This window comes from Globicephala melas, chromosome 1, assembly GCF_963455315.2.
Source record: "Globicephala melas chromosome 1, mGloMel1.2, whole genome shotgun sequence".
Lineage (NCBI taxonomy): Eukaryota > Metazoa > Chordata > Mammalia > Artiodactyla > Delphinidae > Globicephala > Globicephala melas.
In genome coordinates this window covers 29,332,540-29,352,780 of record NC_083314.1, presented here as the reverse complement: position 1 = coordinate 29,352,780, position 20,241 = coordinate 29,332,540, and the positions used below count along the sequence as shown (strand labels likewise).

General features: G+C 39.3%; 1 protein-coding gene and 1 long non-coding RNA gene across 5 annotated transcripts in view; one reads left to right on the top strand and one right to left on the bottom strand.

Annotated features, from left to right (window-relative positions):
• LOC138842307 (uncharacterized) overlaps window positions 1-6,714 on the bottom strand; it is a 51,012-nt gene extending 44,298 nt beyond the window's left edge. The window contains exons 1-2 of one of the 3 annotated variants that reach the window (XR_011376687.1): window positions 6,677-6,714; window positions 6,075-6,265 (exon numbers count right to left, since the gene is read on the bottom strand). This is a non-coding gene — a long non-coding RNA (uncharacterized lncRNA). Of the gene's footprint in view, window positions 1-6,003; window positions 6,266-6,531 lie in introns of all 3 variants that reach the window. The other 2 variants (XR_011376686.1, XR_011376685.1) reach the window with 2 other exon arrangements.
• Window positions 6,715-8,735: 2,021 nt separating this feature from the next.
• EXO1 (exonuclease 1) overlaps window positions 8,736-20,241 on the top strand; it is a 36,948-nt gene continuing 25,442 nt past the window's right edge. For both annotated transcript variants that reach the window (XM_060285331.1, XM_030868585.2), the window contains exons 1-5: window positions 8,736-8,896; window positions 13,982-14,101; window positions 16,851-16,974; window positions 17,945-18,082; window positions 19,029-19,241. In XM_060285331.1, the coding sequence (XP_060141314.1) occupies window positions 8,736-8,896; window positions 13,982-14,101; window positions 16,851-16,974; window positions 17,945-18,082; window positions 19,029-19,241 (756 nt within the window). The remainder of the gene's footprint in view (window positions 8,897-13,981; window positions 14,102-16,850; window positions 16,975-17,944; window positions 18,083-19,028; window positions 19,242-20,241) is intronic.

Here is a 20,241-nt window from a genome sequence, read left to right as displayed (position 1 = left end):
CAGGGGCCGCCCCACCCACCAGTGCACACAGCAGCAGCTATGGCCCTGCCACAAGAGGAGGGTTCACACAGCTTACACAGAGGACAACCCTTGAGCACCTGGCTCTGGTAGCCAAGTGAGATTGCACTTCTGAGCCCCACAGGACATCTCCTAAATAAATCCACTACTTGAAGACTGGAAGAGATGGATAGTTGACCTAATGCATAGAAACAAACACAGCAAATTAGACAAAATGAGACAGAGGAATATGTTCCAATAGAAAGAACAAGACAAAATCTCAGAAAAAGAGCTAAAAGAAGTGGAGATAAACAATCTACTTAATAAAGAGTTAAAAGTAATGGTCATAAAGATGCTTACTGAACTCAGGAGAAGAATGAATGAACACAATGAGAACTTCAACAAAGAGACAGAAAATATAAGAAAGAACCAAACAGAAATTATAAATGAACTGAAAAATACACTAGAGGGGTTCAACAGCAGACTGGATGAAGTAGAAGAATGAATCAGAGAACTGAAAGACAAAGCAATGGAACTCACCCAGACAGAACAGCAAAATGTAAAACGAACTTTTTAAAAATGAGGACATTTTAAGGAACCTTTGGGATAACATCAAGCAGAACAACACATTATAGGGTTCTAGAAGACGAGAAAGAGAAAGGGCCAGAAAAATTAATTAATTGAAGAAATAGTAACTGAAAACTTCCCTAATTTGGGGAAGAAAACAGACATCCAGGTACAGGAAATATAAACCCAAAAAGATAACACCAAGACACATTATAATTAAAATGGTAAAAGTTAAAGACAAAGAGAGAATCCTAAAAGCAGTAAGAGAAAAACAACTTGTTGCATAAAAGGGAAACCCCATAGGGCTATCAGCAGATTTTCAGTAGAAACTTTACAGGCTGGAAGGGAGAAGCATGACAAAGTCAAACTGCTGAAGGGGAAAAAACTTCCAACCAAGAATTCCCTACCCAGCAAGTTATCACTCAGAATTGAAAGAGAGATCAGGAGTTTCCCAGATAAGTGAAAGCTAAAGGAGTTCATCCTCACTAAACTGGCCCTACAAGAAATGATAAAGGAACTTCCTTAAGCTGAAAAGAAACGGCGCTAAATAATAATAAGAAAACATGCAGAAGTAAAAATCTCACTGGAAAAGGCAAATATTAATAAAAATAGTGGATCAATCACTTGTAAAGCAAGTATGAATGTTAAAAGACAAGAGTAGGAAAATTAACTAAATTACAATAAATAGTTCAGGAATGCATAAAATAAAAAGATGTAAAATGTGTCACTGAAAACACAAAACATGCAGGGGAGGGTGGCAAAAGATAAAGCTTTGGAATATCTTCAAATTTAAGTTGCTACCAACTTAAAACAGGCTACTACTTACATAAGATGTTATAGGTGAAACTCACAGTAACCAAAAAGACTTACAGTAATTATACAAAAGAAAATGAGAAAGAAACTAAACATATCTAAACATAATACCAAAGAAAACCATCAAAAAACAAGAAAAGACAGAAAGAGTAGAAAGGAACAGGGAGAAACTACAAAAACAACGAGAAAACAATGAAATGGCAATAAGTACATACCTATCAATGATTACCACATTAACAAAATTAAGGATAAAAACCATATGATCATTTCAATAGATGCAAAAAAATTTGATAAAACTCAACATCCACTTACGATAAAAACTCTCAACAAAGGGGGTATAGAGGGAATGTACCTCAACATAATAAAGGCCATAAGTGACAAACCCACAGCTAACATCACACTCAGCTGTAACAAGCTGAAAGCTTTTCCTCTAAGATGAGGAACAAGACAAGGATGACCACTCTTGCCACTTTTATTCAACATAGTATTAGAAGTCCTCATCACAATTAGACAAGAAAAAGAAAAGGCATCCAAATCATAAATGAAGAAGCAAAACTGTCCTTTTTGCAGATGACATGATACTACATATAGAAAATCCTAAATACTCCACCAAAAAACTGTTAGAATAAATAAATTCAGTTAAGTTTCAGTTTATAAAATCAACATACAGATCTGTAACATTTCTATACACTGATAACAAACTATCAAAAAGAGAAACAAAAAATAATAATTACAATTACATCAAAAACAATAAAATACCTAGGAATAAATTTAACCAGGGAAGTGAAAGGCCTACACACTGGAAACCATAAGGCACTAATGAAAGAAATTAAAGAAAACACAAAAAAATGGAAAGATATTCCATGTTCATGGAAGAAAAAATGTTGTTAAAATGTCCCTGTCCCAAAGCAGCATAGACTCAATGCAAACTACCAAAATTCCAATGGCGTATTTCACAGAACTAGAGCAAATAATTCTAAAATTTGTATGGAACCACAATAGATCCCCATCAGGCAAAATAATCTTGAGATAGAAGAACAAAGATAGAGGTATCACATGTCCTGATTTCAAACTATACTACAAAGCTATAGATATCAAAACAGATTGGTACTGGCACAAAAACAAACACAGAGCTCGATGGAACAAAACTGAGAGCTCAGGGCTTCCCTGGTGGCGCAGTGGTTGAGAGTCCGCCTGCCGATGCAGGGGACATGGGTTCGTGCCCCAGTCCAGGAAGATCCTACATGCCACAGAGCGGCTGGACCCGTGAGCCATGGCCACTGAGCCTGCGCGTCTGGAGCCTGTGCTCCGCTACGGGAGAGGCCACAACAGTGAGAGGCCCGCGTACCGCAAACAAAAAAAACAAAAAAAACTGAGAGCTCAGAAATAAACCCATACATATATGGACAATTAATTTACAACAAAGGTACAAAGAACATACAAAGGAGAAAGGATAGTCTCTTCAATAAATGGTGCTGGGAAAACTGGACAGCCACGTGCAAAGAATGAAACTAGACCACTACCTTATACCATATACATAAATTAACTCAAAATAGATTAAAGATTAGAATGTAAGACCTGAAACCATAAAATTTCCAGAAGAAAACATAGGCAGTAACCTCATTGACATCTATCTTCGTGGGTTTTTTTTAGATCTGACTTCAAAGGCAAGTGACACAAAAGCAAAAATAGACAAATGGTTCTACATCAAACTAAAAAGCTTCTGCACAATGAAAGAAACCAGCATCAAAACGAAAAGGTAACCTACAGTATGGGAAGAAATCTGCAAATCATGTAGCTGTTAAGGGGTTAACATCCAAAATATATAAAAAACTCATGCAGGGCTTCCCTGGTGGCACAGTGGTTGACAGTCCGCCTGCCGATGCAGGAGACACGGGTTCATGCCCCGGTCCGGGAAGATCCCACATGCCGCGGAGCGGCTGGGCCCGTGAGCCATGGCCGCTGAGTCTGCGCGTCCGGAGCCTGTGCTCCACAACGGGAGAGGCCACAACAGTGAGAGGCCCGCGTACCGCAAAACAAAACAAAACTCATGCAACTCAACATCAAAAAAACCAAAAAACAAACCCAAACAACCCAATACAAAAATGGGCAGAGGATCTGAATAGACATTTTCCCAAAGAAGACATAAAATGGCCAACAAGCATATGAAAAGATGTCCAACCACACTAATTATTATGGAAATGCAAATCAAAACCACAATGATATATCACCTCACATCCGTTAGAATGGCTATTAGCAAAGAGATAAGAAATAAATGTTGGAGAGGATATGGAGAAAAAGGAACCCTTGTACACTATTGGTGCGGCTACTATGGAAAACAGTATGGAGATTCCTCAAAAACTTAAAGTTGGAACTACCATATGACCCAGCAATTCCACTTCTGGGTATTTATTCAAAGAACCTGAAAACATTACTTTGAAAATTATATACACCCCTATGTTCATTACTGCATTATTTACAAGAGTCAGGATATGAAAACAACATAAGTGTCTAATGATGGGTGAATGGATAAAGATGTGGTACGTATACAGCTGTCCAGGTACATTTGAATTTCAGATAAACATGGAATTTTCTTTTAGTATGTCTCAAAAATTGCACTAGACATACTTATACTAAAAATGTATCTGTTGTTTATCTGAAATTCATCTGTAACTGGGCCTGTATTATTATTTGGTAAATCTGGGGGACAAAGTCAAATAAAATAGTATGAGAAGGGTCAGGGCAGAGGTCATCACAGGATGTTTGGGCACATGTCAGGGAAGAGTTCATAGAGCTGGTAAGACTGAATCTTAAGCTGATAATTTGTGGTGTGTACCACTCATTTCAGAATTTAATAATACATCATCATGAGTTATGATTTAATTTTTTGATGAATATATGTTTTGTCTACAGAATTTGATCCTACGTTGCTTGAAGACAGCAACCAGTTCTTTGCGTTCCCCATACCACCTAGTACTGACAGGCACACCAAAGGCGTGTAGTAAGTAACTGCATGAATGGATTCAAATGGTTTTATCTTTGCAAAGAGTAAAAATATTCTGTTTATGAAATCATTGTTAACTGGTATTTTCTTTTTTAGTTTTTAAACACTGCAGCCAAGAATCCAGTCTGGTACCTTTGGAGTCAAATCAGTAATAAAGATAAGGGTTGTCTGTAGGGCAGCAACCTAGGTTAGTTTCATGATGCTGTGGGCACATTTTTGATATCTGGGCTCCTTCCTAAGACCCTCATGTGTGGCATACTCTTGCTTGGATCAGACATATTGAAGCAGTACTTACAGTAGGCAGTCAGTCCAAACTGACTACTGACAAACACATCCCACTCACACTTAAGTTCCTCTTCAACCTACAGTTTGGAACTGTCCCCCACCTTCCACTACAGTGAGCTCCAAGCTTGTCCAGAGTGAGGTCTACCGCTATTCAGCTGTTAGAATCACAAGGGAAGATAATTTTTCTGACCTCCTCTCCTAGCCTCAGCTCTTCAGACCAGAACTAGGGAGGCAGCCTTGCTCCCACTAAGCACACTTCCCCCAAGTGGCACCTTTCCAACAATTTATAAGGTAATATGTTGACATGATAGATGTTAGATTGATCATGAAAAGACATTAAAAAGAAACCTGAGAGAAACATACAGAGTAGGCAGTCAAAAAGGGAGGTTTTTTTTTTGTTTTTTTGGGTTTTTTTTTGCGGTACGCGGGCCTCTCACTGCCGTGGCCTCTCCTGCCGCGGAGCACAGCCTCCGGACGCACAGGCCCAGCGGCCATGGCGCACGGGCCCAGCCGCTCCTCGGCATGCGGGATCCTCCCAGACCGGGGCACGAACCCGTGTCCCCTGCATCGGTAGACAGACTCCCAACCACTGCGCCACCAGGGAAGCCCCCAAGGGAGCATTTTTTAAAATGTGCTCACTTCTTCCCCTTTAACTCCTTAAATTGAGTCTGAATTATCATTCGTGCCCATCTCTGGGCCCAGAGTATACTCTGTGGTCTGACCTAAGGTTCTTCCCAATTTCTTTTTACCACAATATTTCTAAGAAGACAGTAACCAGGTCTAGAGCATTATGAGGACTTGAAGCTTCCGCCACAAAAGTCAAAAACGTCTTTAAAGTCTGTGCACCATAGGCCCATTTTCATGACTGGTTATAGTTTCCCCAGGCCAAAGGTAAACAAAGCTGGACACTAGGTAAAGTAGTCAGGACAGATTTTAGTCAATAATATATTGCAGGGCTTCCCTGGTGGTGCAGTGGTTGAGAGTCCGCCTGCCGATGCAGGGGACACAGGTTCGTGCCCCGGTCCGGGAAGATCCCATATGCCGCGGAGCGGCTAGGCCCGTGAGCCATGGCCGCTGAGCCTGCGCGTCCGGAGCCTGTGCTCCGCAACGGGAGAAGCCACAGCAGTAAGAGGCCAGCGTACGGCAAAAAAAAAAATTTAAAAAAAATAACATATTGCAACAGGGAAAAGTGTCAAGCATGAAATGAACTCACCCTGGATTTGTACATAAGCTACTGGGCAGTTACAAGAGGAAATGGGGGTGTAAGTGAGTGGTGGCTCAGTAGAGGCAGGGAGTGAAAAACAAAAAAGAATCGGGAAGGAGAACTGGAGACTCACCTGGGATTGCTAACCAGAATTTATGGCAGTTAGGCTCCTCCCCTCCTAGAAAAACGGGGTAGAGATCCTACCTTCGGATGTTGACCAGCACAAATGCTAAATTCTTTTGGCAGCCTTGAGCTTTCTCAGGCAGGCACTTCAAATGTAGCTGGGGTCACTCGAGGGATGTGGATTTGATGTTAAAAGACCATGTTAGTGTTTGTTCAAGTCTTTACATGCCAAGGTTGAGGCTTTGAGAAGAGGGCAGAGAAGCCTGGCCAGCCTGGTTAAGGAAAGACTCTCTGTCACTTATCAGTTAAATTATTTAGTAAGCGCTCCCTCCCCTTCCCAAAGTCTACAGGAAGGGTCCAGGGAATAAATATCTCAAACTGCACTTTCTGTGTCCCTGGAGCCCACGTGCAGCTGCCTGTCAAGAGCCAGGGTTAGCAGCACAACACAAGGACTAGGGACAATTCCAGCAGGGACCCTTAAGTTTAGAAACCTCAACACAAACACGCTGCGGACCTCTCAGAGCTTCAGTGCTCACACCTGAGGCCGCAGTCGGGAGAGATCCTCGACTCCCAGCAGCCCGCGAGAGGAACTCAATGCGCATCCCGGGCGCCGTGCCCTGTTGGCCAGCAGAGCCAGCTCCGCTCACCCCTCCAGAAGGCTGCCCCGGGAACCAAGCGCTTACAGCTGCAGCGTTCCGAATCCACTCGGCGATGTCCGGGCACAGACCGGAAGCGGGAAGCCGTGGGAGGCGGAGCCGGCATCGAAATGGGGCGTGACGTCACTTCCTCTGGGCGGGGTCGCGGGCCATCCCGCGCAAATTGAAAGGTCCGGATGCCGGTGCACAGCTGCGTCCCTGCGCCTCTGCCCCTTGAGTTCCCCGCAGCCGCCTAGCGTGCTCCGGCCCAGGCGAGTGGGGGCCGTGGGGATAGGCTTCTGAGCCCTCACAGGGCTGCCCTCCGACGGACGGCGCGGGACCTAGCCGGGAAGCGAGCGGAGCGGGCTGTTCAGAGCACGCGGTGGGTCCCCGCTGGTTCCTGCCCCTGCCCTCGGGATCCGGGGTCTGCGGGGCTGAAGGGGAGGGTCTCACGCGTTCCCGGACCCTGCAGTGGCCCCGAGGGCGGCGCGGGGCTGGGGGGGCACCCCTGAAATGAATTTGTAGTGCGGCGGTGTATGGGCCGGGGGAGCGCGCTCGGCCTGGCCAGGGCTGCGGTTCGGCGAACCGAGGGAGGGTCCTCTCGTTCTCCTGCGCAAGCTATCAGGTCAGTTTTACAAGCAACTTCCCAGCTTCCAAATGTTTGACAAGTACATTGTTTTCTTAACGTTGTGCAGGCCAAAGGAACGTGTTTCCTGGAAAGGGCTTGTGGGCCTCCCTGCCAATCCCTGTGAAACGGGATGGAGCGGTGACATTGTGCTGTCACTACTACTTGGTGCTGCGGGCGGTCTCCTGAGGATGCTTTGTGCCTAAGGCCCCCCATCGTTCTCATTGTGCTGAAGAGGAAACATTTATTCGAGAATATTTACCTAACTTAGAAAAAAATGTAAGTTTCACGAAATGTATATACTATGTCAGTTTTCCTCAGAGAAAACTCTTTTCAGGAACGTCTGAGAGGTAGGAGACTAATTGTTTTTCCTAAACTGTGGCTAGAGGACCTCCTGTGTCCAAATTACCTGCCATATTTAAAATTTAGAATTCCCGCCTCACTCCAGGACTAGTGAATCATAGTCCCTAGGAGTGGAGTTGAGAATGTGCCAAGAATTGAAAATTGAGAACTGCTGAACTAGAGTATCACAGCTTTGATACAGGGTTTCAACAGGGTAAGTCTGACTTCTGATCCTGTACTTTCTTCCTTTCCTCCCAAACGTAATGCCTTATGGGAGAGATTTAGTTTACGAAATGCTGAGCAGCTACTCAGTGTCTACTGCTTTTACTTTTTTATCAGGGGAGTTGGGGGAAGGGGCAGTAGTTGCTTGGGAAAGGACTGGCAGCTATAGGTTTCCATATAGAAAGGGCTTGGGGGCTGCAACCTAGACGAAGAGGGTGGGAAGCTAAAACATTTTTCTTGAAACTATTTGCACAGCAGGCATGGTTTCACATTATTTGGGGATAGCTTTCAGAGAGTCCAGTGGAGTTGCCTCTGGATGCCACCCACCACTGCTTATAAACAACATTCATTGCTTGGAATAAAGCGTTCTGATGGCAGTAAATTTCATTCCTAGAAAAGTACAGCTTTAGTTCTATAATTGTGTTTGATTATTTTATTTTTCAGTTAAAATGTTCTACAAACTGTTTTGCATGTTATTTCTTATAATGCCTGTGTAGAGGCAATGTGGTATCATAGCATACATAGTTTTATAGATTTTAACAATGCCTTTTTGGAGAGAAGACAGTCTCATACTTTTTTAGTACTTTCTGCTTGCTTTATACTGTGTTAAGGGCTTGGAGCAAACGTTATGATTCCAAGTGGGAAGGCACTTTAGAAAGAATAAACATTAAGGAACTATGAAGTGGCATTAGAGATAGTATTAGTGACTGGGGTAAATATTTTAGACTATGGAAATTGTTTGACAGGGAGGAGCCCACTTAAAATATTAAAGAGCATGATTCTCAAATATCTGAACAATAATCGTTGCTATATCAGTTTCCAAGCTCTTTTTCTTTATTTTTCCAACACTTTTGGGTAAATATATTTTGCTTTAAATTTTGCCTTTCTCTTTTCATATCATGTAGTTAACTTGGCACTATGGGGATACAAGGATTACTGCAATTTATCAAAGAAGCTTCTGAACCTATCCACATGAGGAAGTATAAAGGGCAGGTAGTAGCTGTGGATACATACTGCTGGCTTCACAAAGGAGCTGTTGCTTGTGCTGAAAAACTAGCCAAAGGTGAACCTACCGATAAGTAAGTTTGGACCTTATATTAATTCATTGCCAATTAAGAATGAGACTTATAATGCCTTTTTTTCAGAAAGGGATCATTTTTATTCAATGACAGGTTTATCAAGACGTGAGAGTATGTGCTTTAGAATATTGCCAAATCAGGGAACATTTCCTTCTACGTTATAGTCCTAGTTTTCATTCTTTCTACTAAGCCAGAGTATTAGGACACTAATGGACAAAGACTGTCTTCTTTATTCTTTATGTAAGATAAACTTTTTAACAATATTCTAAAAATCCATGGTGATTTCAGTCTCCTACTTTCTTGGGTACAGACAACACATTGCTAAGCCCTATTAGCAAAACAAGGCAGTTGCTTCTAAGGGACAAGGTGTTCTGACTCCCTTTTACTTCACTTGGGGCCAAAACTGTTGACCCTGTTGACATCCAGTCATAACTCTGTGACCTCATTTGAGGCAGGACGAATGTCCTCTTTCTTTTTTAAATAGAAACACTAGAAAAACAAGCAAGCATAGTTTTTGGACAGAGATTTCCCACAGGAATTTGGATACTATTATGTGTTTTCTTTTTTGCAATATATTATTTATCTCCTAGAGGAAAGGCTCACAGATCTTAGTCTGATTTACTTAAGCACAATGGACAGTAATAACCCTTTTTGTTTACAGAAGATGGAGGGAGGGGGTGGGGATGGAGAGTAACAGAGAAGTCATTATTGAAAGGTGAATGTATGTTTTGGGCTTTCAGGCCTATGGAGTTAATTTGACCAAAAGTGACCTGTTACAGTTTGTGTGGATCTGAAGGAGTCTGGGCACTTCTGCCACTCCAACTGTTACAATCATTTTTTTTTTTGCATTACGCGGGCCTCTCACTGTTGTGGCCTCTCCCGTTGCGGAGCACAGGCTCCGGACGCGCAGGCTCAGCGGCTATGGCTTACGGGGCCCAGCCGCTCCGCGGCATGTGGGATCCTCCCAGACCGGGGCACGAACACATGTCCCCTGCATCGGCAGGCAGACTCTCAACCACTGCGCCACCAGGGAAGCCCATGTTATAATCATTATTTGAAAGTGATTTCTTTTCCACCACTAAATTTGAGCAGTTGCGATTACAGTTGAAGACTGCAAGTTTTTCAGTGCTACCTTCAGTGTTTCTTTGAATTGTCTTCACTGGGGAGAAACTTTATCTCTAGTTCTTTGGTAATTTTTAAGGATTCTGAGATTTTTGACTAACTGGAAGAGTTGTCCAGAGTACAGGGAGTATCCTTTGTTGTCAGAGATGAACTCCACAGGACTGACCATGTTGTAGGTGTTTAGTAAATGTTTACTGAACTAGAAAGTTTCAGGACTTTCAGCAAAGTATTGTGTAATTTTTTTTCCCACTGCAACTAGTAAGTCACATTTGATAGTTTACTTTCCTTTTCTTTTTCACCTTTGGATGGGGATATTAACCAGAAAAGGTCAGAAAATTTGGATAAGCCTATGATAAACCTTTATGACCGTAATAAAGAATGATGTCGCTCTATATGTGCTGACCTGGAAAGATGTCTAAAATATATAAAGTGAGGGCACCAGGTGTCTGATGTTTATATTCTCTCTAGTAATTTTTTTTTGCCACACTGCACGGCATGCAGGATCTTAGTTCCCTGACCAGGGATTGAACCCATGCTCCCTGCAGTGGAAGCACAGAATCCCAACCAGTGGACCGCCAGGGGAGTTCCTCTGTCTAGTTTTTAATAAAAAAGTAAATTTCCTTTAAAATTTATTACAATTTTATGTTTGCTTTCTTCTATTTTTACTTGATACTTAATCAGTAGGTCACAATCATTGTTCTGTAGACAATGAAGGTCTATTGTCACTGGTTTACAATAAAAGGAAAAAAAGAACAATGTAGTGAATTTTCCATTGAGATGAATATATTTGATTTAGAAGATTATCTTTTAAGATTGTGTCTTTTCATATTTTTGAGTTAAAATTGATGGCAGTTGTACGTGTAGCTATTGTTTTTAAATTTTATTGACGTCTAGTTGATTTACAATGTTGTGTTTAATTTCTACTGTACAGCAAAGTAATTCAGTTATACATATATATAAATTCTTTTTCCTTATGGTTTATCCCAGTATATTGAGTATAGTTCCCTGTGCTATACAGTAGGACCTTGTTGTTTATCCATCCTATATATAATAGTTTGCATCTGCTAATCCCAAACTCTCAATCCTTGCCTCCCCAGCCCCGCCTCCCCTTTGGCAATAACAAGTCTGTGCTCTATATTTGTGAGTCTGTTTTTGTTTCATAGATGTGTTCGTTCGTGTTGTATTTTAGATTCCACGTGTAAGTGATATCATATGGTATTTGTCTTTCTCTTTTTGACTTACTTCACTTAGTATGATAATCTCTAGGTCCATCCATGTTGCTGCAAATGGCATCGTTTCATTGCTTTTATATGTATACCACATCTTCTTTATCATTCATTTTTCAATGGACATTTAGGTTGTTTCCATGTCTTGGCTGTTGTAAATAGTGCTGCTGTGAAAATAGGCGTGCATGTATCTTTTCAAATTACAGTTTTGTCTGGGTATATGCCCAGGAGTGGGATTGTTGGATCATATGGCAACTCTATTTTTAGCTTTTTAAGGAACCTCCCTCCATACTGTTTTCTATAGTGGCTGCACCAATTTATATTCCCACCAACAGTGTAAGAGGATTCCCTTTTCTCCACACTTTCCCCAGCATTTATTACTTGTAGACTTTTTAATGATGGCCATTCTGTGGTGTGAGGTGGTACCTCACTGTCTCACTGTTGTTTTGATTTGCATTTCGCTAATAATTAGTGATGATGAGCATCTTTTCATGTGCCTATTAGGCATCTGTATGTCTTCTTTGGAGAAATGTCTATGTAGGTCTTCTGCCCATTTTTTGATTGGGTTGTTTGGGTTTTTTTGGTAATTGAACTGTAGGAGCTGTTTGTATATTTTGGAAATTAAGCCCTTTTCAGTCACATCATTTGCAAATATTTTCTCCCAGTCCATAGGTTGTCTTTTTGTTTTGTTTATTGTTTCCTTTTCTGTGCAAAAGCTTGTAAGTTTGATTAGGTCCCATTTATTTATTTTTGCTTTTATTTCTATTGCCTTGGGAGCCTGACCTAAGAAAGCATTGGTATGATTTATGTCAGAGAATGTTTTGTCTATGTTCTCTTCCAGGAGTTTTATGGTGTCTTGTCTTATATTAGTCTTTAAGCCATTTTGAGTTTATTTTTGTTTATGGTGTGAGGCTGTGTTCTAGCTTCATTGATTTACATGCAGCTGTCCAACTTTCCCAACATCACTTGCTGAAGAGACTGTCTCTTTTCCCCATTGTATATTCTTGCCTCCTTTGTTGAAGATTAATTGTCCATAGGTGTGTGGGTTTATTTTTGGGATCTCTATTCGGTTCCATTAATCTGTATGTCTGTTTTTGTGCCAATACCATGCTGTTTTGATTACTATAGCTTTGTAGTATTGTCTGAAGTCTGGGCGGGTTATGCCTCCTGCTTTGTTCTTTTTTCTCAGGATTGCTTTGGCAATTCTGGGTCTTCTATGGTTCCATATAAATTTTAGGATTATTTGTTCTAGTTCTATGAAAATGTCTTGGGTATTTTGATGGGTGTTGCATTACATCTGTAGATTGCTTTGGGTCATATGGCCATTTTAACAATATTAATTCTTCCAATCCAAGAACATGGAATATCTTTTCATTTCTTCAATTTCCTTTATTAATGTTTTGTAGTTCCCAGCATATAAGTCTTTCACCTCCTTGGTGAGGTTTATTCCTAAGTATTTTAAAAGGGATTGTTTGTTTATATTCCCTTTCTGCTATTTCATTGTTAGTGTAAAGAAATGCAACAGATTTCTGTATGTTAACCTTGTATCCCGCTACCTTGCTGAATTCATTTATCAGTTCTAGTAGTTTTTATGTGACAACTTTACGGTTTTCTATGTATGGTTTCATGTCTTCCTTACCAATCTGAATACCTTTTATTTCTTTTTTATTGTCTGATTGCTGTGGAAAAGACTTCTAATACTATGTTGAAGAGAAGTGGTGAGAGCGGACATCGTTGTCTTGTTCCAGATTTTAGCAGGAAGGCTTTGAGCTTTCACCATTGAGTATTATATTGGCTGTGGGTTTGTCATAAATAGTTTTTATTATGTTGAGATATGTTCCCTCTATACCCACTTTCATAAGGGTTTTTATCATGAATGGATGTTGAATTTTGTCAAATGTTTTTTCTGTATCTGTTGAGATGATCATCACATGGTTTTTGTCTTTTGTTGATGTGGTGTATCACAGTGATGATTTGCATATGTTGAGCCATCCATGTGACCCTGGAATGAATCTACGTGGAGCTATTGTTAACTCTCTTGCCAGAATAAAAATTGAAATGCAATACCTGATTCTTGTTTGCATCCTGGACTAGGGAAAAAAATTGTAGCGGTGCTGTGCTGGAGTCAATTTTTATGAGCTGGCTATACACCATCTCCTCCCAGTTCAGCATTTAGTGAGCCCATATTGGTAGTTTATCCACCACTGTAGAATATTCATGTCAGGGATTGACAAATGCTACATATTAGGTACCACTTTCTCTAGAACTTGTTAAACATTTAGCAGGTCACCACTGGTTATAACAATACTGGGACAATCAGACAAATTTTAATGTAGACTGTATATTAGATGGTATTTTGTGGCTTTTAAGTTTCTTGGATATGATAATGGTGTTGTTGGAGAAATCAGGTATTTTTTCTACTATTCTTTCAACTTTTCAATAGATTTGAAATTTCTCAAAGCAAAAAAAAAAAAGAAAATGGGGTAAAAAGGCTAGATATAGAATCACACAATGTCAGAACTGAAAGGGATGTCAAAGCCTTTTAATCTACACATGAGGAAAGCAAATATCCCATAGCCCATTAGGATCCAAGTCTAAATTAGAGTTTACATTTCCTGTGAAAACATTTGCTTAAAAACAGAAACCTCTTTTCATAATATGTCTCATTTGGTTTTAAAAATAGCAAAAGTATTACCTAAAGATGCAAAGCATTTAATTATTTTCTTCATTTTCATAGGTATGTAGGATTTTGTATGAAATTTGTAAATATGTTACTATCTCATGGGATCAAGCCTATCCTGGTATTTGATGGATGTACTTTACCTTCTAAAAAGGAAGTGGAGAGGTCTAGAAGAGAGTAAGTTAATTCTTTAACTTTTTAAGATCTGAGATTGTGGTCTGTATAATACGAATTTCTTTTTATTTTAGTTTGTTGAGGCTTATTTTAATCTCTAGTACATGAACAGATTTCCTTAGATGTTCCATGTGTGCTAGAAAGGAATATGTGTTCTTCAGTTATTGAGTGGATGGTTTTATGTCTGTCCAGTAAATCAAGCTTATTGGTTGTAATGTTCAAATCTTCCATATCCTTATTGGGTTTTTTAATGTTTTTTTTTGGTTTGTTTTTTATGTGTGTCTACTTAATTCATCAATTACTGAGAAATGTACATTAAAATTTCACTATGATAGTGGAATTGTCAATTACCTTGTAGTTCTGTCTGATTTTTTTTGCTTTGTTTATTTTGAAGCTATTTTATTGGTTGCATTCAAGTTTAGAATTTGTTATATTTTTGTGGCAAATTGAAGCAATATGCAGTGACTCTTTTAGTCTCTATGTTTTTTTGTTCTAAAGTCTATCCTGTCTGATGTTTGTATAGCAGTAACAATTTTCTTTTGTATGTTCCTAATGTCTTTTTCTGTTTATTTTCAGTTTTACTATGTCATTGGTTTTAAGTTTGTCTTCTATAAAGAACACATCACTGTAATTTTTTTATCCATTCTGTCAATCTTTGTCATTTTTTTTTTTTTTTTGCGGTATGCGGGCCTCTCACTGCTGTGGCCTCTCCCATTGCGGAGCACAGGCTCCGGACGCACAGGCTCAGCGGCCATGGCTCACGGGCCTAGTCGCTCCGCGGTATGTGGGATCCTCCTGGACTGGGGCACGAACCCGTGTCCCCTGCATTGGCAGGCAGACTCTCAACCACTGCGCCACCAGGGAAGCCCAGTCTTTGTCATTTTTAAAACTGGAGAGTTTTATTCTTTTTACATTGATCATTAATTACTAATCTATAGCTCCTACCTTGCTTAACTTCTGGGTTGATTGTTTTTCCACCTTATTGTTGTCTCTTGTTTCTAGTTGAAAAGTGATGTACTCTATTTCTGTTCTTTCAGTAGTTATAATTGAAATTTTGTCATTCATATTTAACTCAACAGAATCTAGTATTTTTATAACAGACCTTAGAAAGAATTTCTGTATTTTTTTTTTAAAGAATTTCTATATTTTATTGAAGCACCTATTCTGCCACTTTTCATCTGTTCTTGTTTTTACCCTGTGTTAGTTTTTAGGTCCAGGAGTCATTGTGCTGTACAGGAAAGAGCACTGGGCTTAGTTGTTAAAGGTAGTATGAGTTAGCCCCAAACAGAAGTAAACCTCACTGAGTGATCATTTTGTGAGAGTGCTGCTTGCCTAGTTTTGCCATCTCTGGGCTTAGAATCAAATTAGAGAGGGCTCTTCAGGTCTAGGTTTTTCAATCTAGCTGTATTTAGTGGGCTCTGATTCTTAAAGTCAGAACTTTATAAAGTTTATAAAAGGATTAACTGAGACTGTCTGCACCCACATTCTAGTAGGAATAATACACAGTTTATTAAAAATACTTTTAATAAAAAGTTAGTTTCAGGTTACTTCTTAAAGGATTGGTGACACCCCTAAACCAGTGTGGCTAAGAGACTAGTCCATGCCATATCCCACCTGGGTGTCCCCCATCCTGTTCTTAATTCTAATTACAGAGTTATTTCCTCTTGCTAACTTCAAGAAAGGCTAAAAAATGTTTCAGCTGTCTGTCTCTGACCTGAGTGCTCTTTCTGACTTATCTCTGTAGGATCAGCTTTCTTTTTGCCACTGTAGTGGTGGGAGGGGCATTTAAAATCCTTTTCTACAAAGTCTCCTCATCTCTGGAGCTCAGTTTAAAAGTGAACTAGGAAATTTTTGTGTATGTGTATATGCACGTTTACTTAAAAGGTAAACTTCATGAGTTCATACTGATACTTCAATTCAAATTCAAGACTACAGGGTTTTTTTTTTACTTAACTTTTTCTGTATGGTGTCCGTTGCTCCTTTCTTTCCTACTAAGAATCTTCGTTTTCAAGGATACAAGGATAATAAAGTTAGAATATCTTATAATATAATTCATTTATTTTACCCCACATTATATTCAACAATAGATTCAGAATAAAATACGAATACTACCACTACCAATATGATTGTTGAAAACTGTTACAGTTTCTTTTTCTTTCCTTTGCATGTGCACTCTCTCCCCCCATTTCAAACATAGTGGTACTACATTGTCAGGGCACATAACTACTGCTCTCTCCCTAAACAGGGAGAGAGCAGTAGTTATTTAGTCTTGCGTCTACAAATCACGATATAGCTGATGGCTATTAATAGTCCTTATATCAATGTCTCTCATGTTTTTTTGGTTTTTCCATGGTTTGTCCTCTAGTATTAATAGATTCCACAGAGAAACTCACAGGAAACAGTATACTTCAGGTTCTTAGTATGTTGATAAAGTTGCACCCTTTACACTGGAAAGTTAGTTTTAATGGTGTAAAAGCCTTGACTTACATTTTCTTAAGTGTCTTCATTACTCCATTTTCTTTTGACATGAAGCATTGCTATGGGAAAGTCTGATGATAAGCTTGTGTGTACAGGCACTATAAATCCTTGTTCTTTTTGTCTAGAAGCCCCAAAGATCTGGGTTAATGTTCTCAAGGATTGGATGTGCACTTTCAAATGAGTCAAACATTTTTTATTCTAGGAAAAATTCTTGAATTATAGTTTTATTGTAATTTTTTGATTCCTTCTCTCACCTTATTTTTTTATCTTGCAGAAGAAGACAAGCCAATCTTCTTAAGGGAAAGCAGCTTCTCCGTGAGGGGAAGGTCTCAGAAGCCAGAGAATGTTTCACCCGTTCTATCAATATCACACACGCTATGGCCCACAACGTAATTAAGGTGAGCAAAATAAGAAATTAAGCCAAAGTAACAAATTACTAGGTTCATTTAGCTAGTTATAAGTTGTTTGTTGAGTTGTTTGTTAAGGAAGTAAAGGGAGGAAAATTATTCTAGGCCTAACCTTCAGGAAAGCTGGGTGTCAGAGGAAGAAGGAACAGTATCTGTAGGTAGAAGAGAGGAGTCCAACAGTTTCCAAGGGAGAAATCCTAAGGAATAAGTGAAGCTCTCCCTTTTTAGATGTGTCACTTACATAGATAGATGTGCTCCGCAGAGATGCAAGGAATAAATTCCTGGAGGTTCAATCCCACCCCACTCATAGTCTTCGACAGTTACTGTAACCTTCACTCATGAATGACTGTCAGATCTGTTGAAGTAGCCTGGCCAACTCAGGATCTCTACAGACTTCTAGTCTACTTGATCTGCTTCTTAGAAGCTTATTTCCTTATTACCTATTACCATAAATCTTAGTGTCAGCATGCCCAAAATCACAGCCCACACTTCCCCTTTTCAGGTCTGTGTTCAAACTGCTTGGTAAACAAATGGGAAAATAGTGATTAAATTCTGTTGTTTCATCAGTACAGTGTCAGACTCATGTCCTGTGATAAGAGAACCTGGGGAAACGCATGACTTGTGTTCTTTTTAGAGCATAATCATTCTTAAGATGGTAGCTTTCTATAATTTGAAATAATTAAGCTTTATAGCTTGTATTTGCCCCCAAATGTACAGCAATATTTCTTTTTTCATAATTTATATATTGATTTTTAAAAAAGATTTCTTAGTGGCTGTATGATTAGTTCAATATGTGTAGGACTAAAAGTAGAAAAACTTACTTCAAAGGAAATGATTTTCAAAAATAGTATTAGCAAGTATTCAATACATGTTGAGGCTGGTAATAAAATGGGTTTGATATAGGAAGTTGTTCAGTGCTTTGCAGATGCTGTTCTTTAGATTGACCAATCCTTTCCCATAGGCTGCTCGGTCTCAGGGAGTAGATTGTCTTGTGGCTCCATATGAAGCAGATGCACAGTTGGCCTATCTTAACAAGGCTGGTATTGTACAAGCTGTAATTACAGAAGACTCTGATCTCCTCGCTTTTGGCTGTAAAAAGGTACCTAACTACAACTACTCCATACTATTTTTCTGTGTGGATGGAAATAGTGTAAATCAGGAGCTGAAGTTTTTTATCCTATTTAATACCTGCAACTAATATTTACTTACAGTTGTTAATAATTGTTTTATTAAAATGAAAAGAAAGGTTTTGCTGCTTGACATTTGTGTAATCTGGACGATTTTTCAGAGTAAGCCCTTACAGTTAGAGGGTTTTGTTTTCTCCAAATTCTTTAGTGGAATGTGGTCTTATTTTTTAATAATGGTAACTTATATGCTTTATATTTTTCAATTAGGTTAGGTAAATAAGCTAACTTATCTACTAATAAGATGTTATGCAGTTATTTAGAATTATGTATAAAACTAATGGAAAATTTTATTATGATATATTAAGATACAAAACTATAGGGTGATTTCATTTTTGTTAATATCTATGTTATTTATATTATCTATTTATTTCATAGATGAAGAAGGATCTGTGAAAAGGTTAATGCTGGGTAACAGTGATAGATAAGGCATTTGGGGCAACTTCTATTTTCTTCTTCCTGAGTTTCTGTGTTTTCCAAATTTTCTACAGTGGACATGTATTACTTTAAGACTAAGCAAAAGGGTTACTTTAATATGTAAAAGCGGAAGGTAAGGAGAAAATGCTTTTTGTATGAATTGCTATTTGACATGATAACCCTGTAATAGGTTATCATGTCAGAAAGGGCCTTCTTTATACCAGAGTCAAGACAATTGAGTTCTGGCGTATGACCTTGTCTAGCCATAGCGTATGCTTCAATTTAACTTATTTGCAAATATCACAGTAATTAACTGGCCTACCTGTCTGTCTTCTCAGTTATGATAAAGAACAAGAAAGACCTCTCAGAAATACTGCAATGTCTTAGATGATGAAAAATAAAAATGGCTCTTTCAGGTGTTAACAGTTTCCATTCCTCTTGAAGGTTATTTTAAAAATGGACCAGTTTGGAAATGGACTAGAAGTTGATCAGGCTCGGCTAGGAATGTGCAAACAGCTTGGGGATGTGTTCACAGAAGAGAAGTTCCGTTATATGTGCATTCTTTCAGGCTGTGACTATCTCTCATCGCTGCGTGGGATTGGATTAGCCAAGGCCTGCAAAGTACTAAGACTAGCCAATAATCCAGATATTTTAAAGGTAAGAGTGATTTACCAAGTGTCATATTCAGTTTCTGAAGTAGTTCTTAAATAATAGATGAACTGCTCAGAATATGGATCTTAAATATTCTATTATATCCATATCCAATATGGTGTCATTGAAAGGAGAAAATGACTAAAACACTAGAACTTTGGTTTTGGCAACGGATGAACCATGTTTTCAGCAACTGACAAAAAACAAGTAGTAATTTTTTTAAATGAAGACTAATATAAAGAAACTTAAGGATAAGATATTCTAGGGTAGAATTAATGTTAAAATGTAGTCTTTTGATTTCTGTCCTGTTACTCTGTAGTAGTAGTTCTCAAACTTTTTGGTCTCAGGATCCCTTTACACTCTTAAAATCTCTTTGTGGCAATTATTTTTATTTATATGGGTTATAGCTATTGATATTTACTGAGTCAGAAATTGAAACAGAAGGAACTTCCCTGGTGGCACAGTGGTTAAGAATCTGCCTGACAATGCAGAGGACACAGAGGTCCCTGGTCCAGGAAGATCCCACATGCTGCAGAGCAACCAAGCCCGTGCACCACAACTACTGAGCCCATGCGCCACAACTACTGAAGCCTGCGCACCCTAGAGCCTGCGTGCCGCAACTATTGAAGCCCGCCTGCTCCAGGACCTGCGTGCCGCAACTGCTGGGCCGACGTGCCACAACTACGGAAGCCCGCGTGCCTAGAGCCCATGCTCTGCAACAAGAGAAACCACCACAATGAGAAGCCTGTGCACTGCAATGAAGAGTAGCCCCCGCTCGCTGCGACTAGAGAGAAAAGCCTGCACACAGCAATGAAGACCCGATGCAGCCAAAAAAAAAAGAAATTGAAACAGAAAAATCAAAATGTTTATTAATTCACTTAAAATTAACAATAATTAATTCATTACATTTTAACATACGTATCATTTTTATGAAAAGTAGTTATCTTCTAAAACAAGTGAAGAGGAATTGCACATTTATGTAAATCTCTTTAATATGGCTTAATAG